General features: G+C 47.7%; 1 protein-coding gene across 1 annotated transcript; it reads right to left on the bottom strand.

Moving 5' to 3' along the window:
- Positions 1 to 6: 6 nt before the first annotated feature.
- Positions 7 to 2,708, bottom strand: LOC118334391 (mitofusin-1-like). Its single transcript, XM_035670294.1, has 4 exons — positions 2,668 to 2,708; positions 1,472 to 1,687; positions 1,253 to 1,387; positions 7 to 781 (listed from the first exon to the last, which is right to left on the bottom strand). Exons 1-4 carry the CDS (start codon positions 2,706 to 2,708, stop codon positions 715 to 717), a joined length of 459 nt encoding a protein of 152 aa, XP_035526187.1. The 3' UTR covers positions 7 to 714.
- Between the last annotated feature and the right edge of the window lie 302 nt (positions 2,709 to 3,010).

Below are 3,010 nucleotides of genomic sequence, written 5' to 3'. Positions count from 1 at the left end.
AAATCTCTGAAGTGAAACAAACACCGTATGTATGAAATCCACTGAGTCTCTCACAATATCCCTAACTTATTGTGAGTAGTGTATTTCCTGTCAGCCCCTCTACAGGTGCAACCACTTCAAAAACACCAATGAGAGGCAGCGTGTGCAACCACGTGATCAAATGATTCAGATAGAAACTGTATTGAAGCCGACATTGAGCTCTAGATGAGTCACTTTCCCTCTCCTCTGTCAGCGGAGCCCACTGGGCGCGCTGTACGCAGGATAAACACTATTTAAATGTCTCTGTGTGATCGGCTCATTAAACAGCTCACATATAAACTTAAACTAATCCGATATAAACGAGTGAACTGATGGTCTAATCTGCTTTAATCATCCATTCATTAGGAAAATATTCTAAAATACAGTCAGCTACGGAGCTAATGTGTCAACACATTCATCGTCATGACGACTGCATCGCTGAGGAAGACTGTGATACAGCTGAAAGTAGATCTTGAGTTCACCCTGCATTGTCTCTGATGGCCAGCAGGGGGCAGCTCCACTCTGACAGATCACTGATTGATCTTTAATCTACAATGTTCATCCTGTCACATCAGCACTAAACGCTGCTAAAACTGATAACTGCAGTATCAACCCTGCTTCCTGTATCTGCTGTGAGGAGGAAACAATACAGTCCACCAGCGGGGGGCGCTGTCCACCAACAGACCTCAGTCCTCTTCAGTTTCCCTGCAGGTACTGAACAGAGAAGGCCTCCAGCTGAGTCTCCAGCTCTGTGGCTCTGTTCCTGAAAACACAGACGGGTCAGAGCTTTAAAATCTGTTCCTGTGAAGTTATTGTTGTGTATGCTGGGTGTTTGTGGGTAGGAGCAGAGAGACAGACAGCCGCCAGAGCCCACAGACAGCCAGCCGGAGGCCACAGACAGACAGCCGGAGCCCACAGACATTATGAGATCTCCATCCTGATATTATTATATTATTATTAATATTATGTTTATTGTCATTAATTATAATGATTACTTTTGGCTCACTGCTGTGGTAAGACTGATTAAAGGGAGAATATTGACTGCTGGATGTAACGTGCTTCAGTCACACCCACATTATTGACAATCAATCAATAACTGTCATTGACAACCTGCCAACAACATCAACACATAAAATAAGATCCTGTGACACTTCTGTTAGCCTAGCTTAGCACAGAGACTGGAAACAGGGGGAAACTGTTAGCCTAGCCCCTCAGTGAGACTGTGACCTCTGACCTGAAGGCCTTGGACCTCCTCTGGATGTTCTCCAGCCGCTGGATCCTGAAGCTCAGCTGTCGGATGTTTCCCTCCAGCTCAGCCTCACTCAGGTCCACTCTCTGGGTCAGACGGCTGAACGTGGACGTCAGCTCCCTCAAACACAAACACAGCAGGTGAGTTTCAGACTGCGCCAGGTGTTCAGAGACTGCGCCAGAGGAAGGGGGGGCGGGGTCTTACTTGTGCACCTGCTGGCTGCAGGCAGAGCTGCTGACGGGGATGACGGCTCTCAGGCGGTGGGCGACGTGCTCCACAAACTGCCGCTTCAGAACACGCTCTCTGCTGGCGTTGGTCCAGGTGAGTTTCTCATACAGGTAGAGGAGACCATACAGGGAGAGCGAGAGCGCGATGAGACGCCAGCCCACCGAACGCCACACCTGCAGCCCACAGACACACCTGAGACACCTGAGACACCTGAGAGACACCTGAGACACCTGAGAGACACCTGAGCTTTAACCAGGTACAGACACAATGAAGGTGGAAAGGACCCGCTGATTAAAACCAGTATTAACACTGAATAAAGCAGTTCCACCTTAAAAATCACTGCTTCTCCCACAGTGGACGACTAAACAGTGGATGGTAGACGTGGCTTCAAACTGGATAAACAGTCAATGTCAATGGGTATGACAGCTTTCTGATATATAGGCTTACTGATTGAATCAGCTCCATAAAGCGAAGCAGCATAGCTCTGGAGTTTATACACTGTTTATTAATATACTGATAGGAGTAGTATACGGTATAGGGTGTACTAATATAACGCAAGATAGGTTACGGTAACTAAGATAAATCGAATGATTGCACGTACACTCCAACAACCGATCACCAGCACTGTCCAGAAATGGGACCGCCCCGAGGTGACGGAGACCAGGGCCCGTCGCAAAGAATAATGGAAACACACGATCATCAGCGATCTTAAAGGAGGGGCTTTCGCCTTCAGACGAAGAACGCAACGACTCGTTTCAACTGACTGTTGAATAATTAAACAGAAAGCATAAGGAAACGATATTAATATTGGCATGAAAAACGTGCGTAAAACACCCTGCAGTCAGTGGGTCCTGGAGACTGCTCGTAGCGGTCGCCCTAGGGCGTGAAAATGAGAGCGGCTACGATCGAAGCGAACAACATCAGGATGCAAAAACGGTTGACGGAGGGATCAAAACATGGGCAACGATCTGGACAGAACGAGATCCAAGCCCATGAAAAAAACTGTGAAAGAGGAAACTCGATAGTTTGCAGCGGAAATCAAGATACAAGACAAAAAGATAGGCGGGCGAGGCACAGACGCGTCGATAGGTCAACTCGAAGAGAAGCGAGGAGCGAAGAGTCTAGCTCGGAACTGGACAGAACAAGAGACACAGCAGAGGCGAACGGACGACCGTGTCTGAGGACAGAGGACACAAACCACCATCACCGTCATCGGGCAATGGTTTGCAATCAAAGCAAAACGGTGAAACAAAGTGAGACGTCGTAACCGATCATGTAATCTACATATGATGCGTCTCTAAGATTTTATCCCTAGAGGACACTGACGGATTTTATTTCAGCGCATGAGCCAAACATGCCGACCTAATCCGCTACCTCCCACGTGGCTGCAGGCAGCTTCTAGAAGACAGAAAACAACCAGACAGCTACTGGTAATAAAAATGTTCTCCAGGACATTTTCTTGACAATTCAGGACAGGCAGGACAAACAGGGTTGGATCCAGTTCTGTTGATATCT

This window comes from Morone saxatilis, unplaced genomic scaffold (assembly GCF_004916995.1).
Source record: "Morone saxatilis isolate NCDOM2014 unplaced genomic scaffold, NCSU_SB_2.0 Contig23, whole genome shotgun sequence".
In the NCBI taxonomy this organism is placed as follows: Eukaryota; Metazoa; Chordata; class Actinopteri; family Moronidae; genus Morone; species Morone saxatilis.
This window is presented reverse-complemented; position numbering and strand designations above follow the sequence as displayed.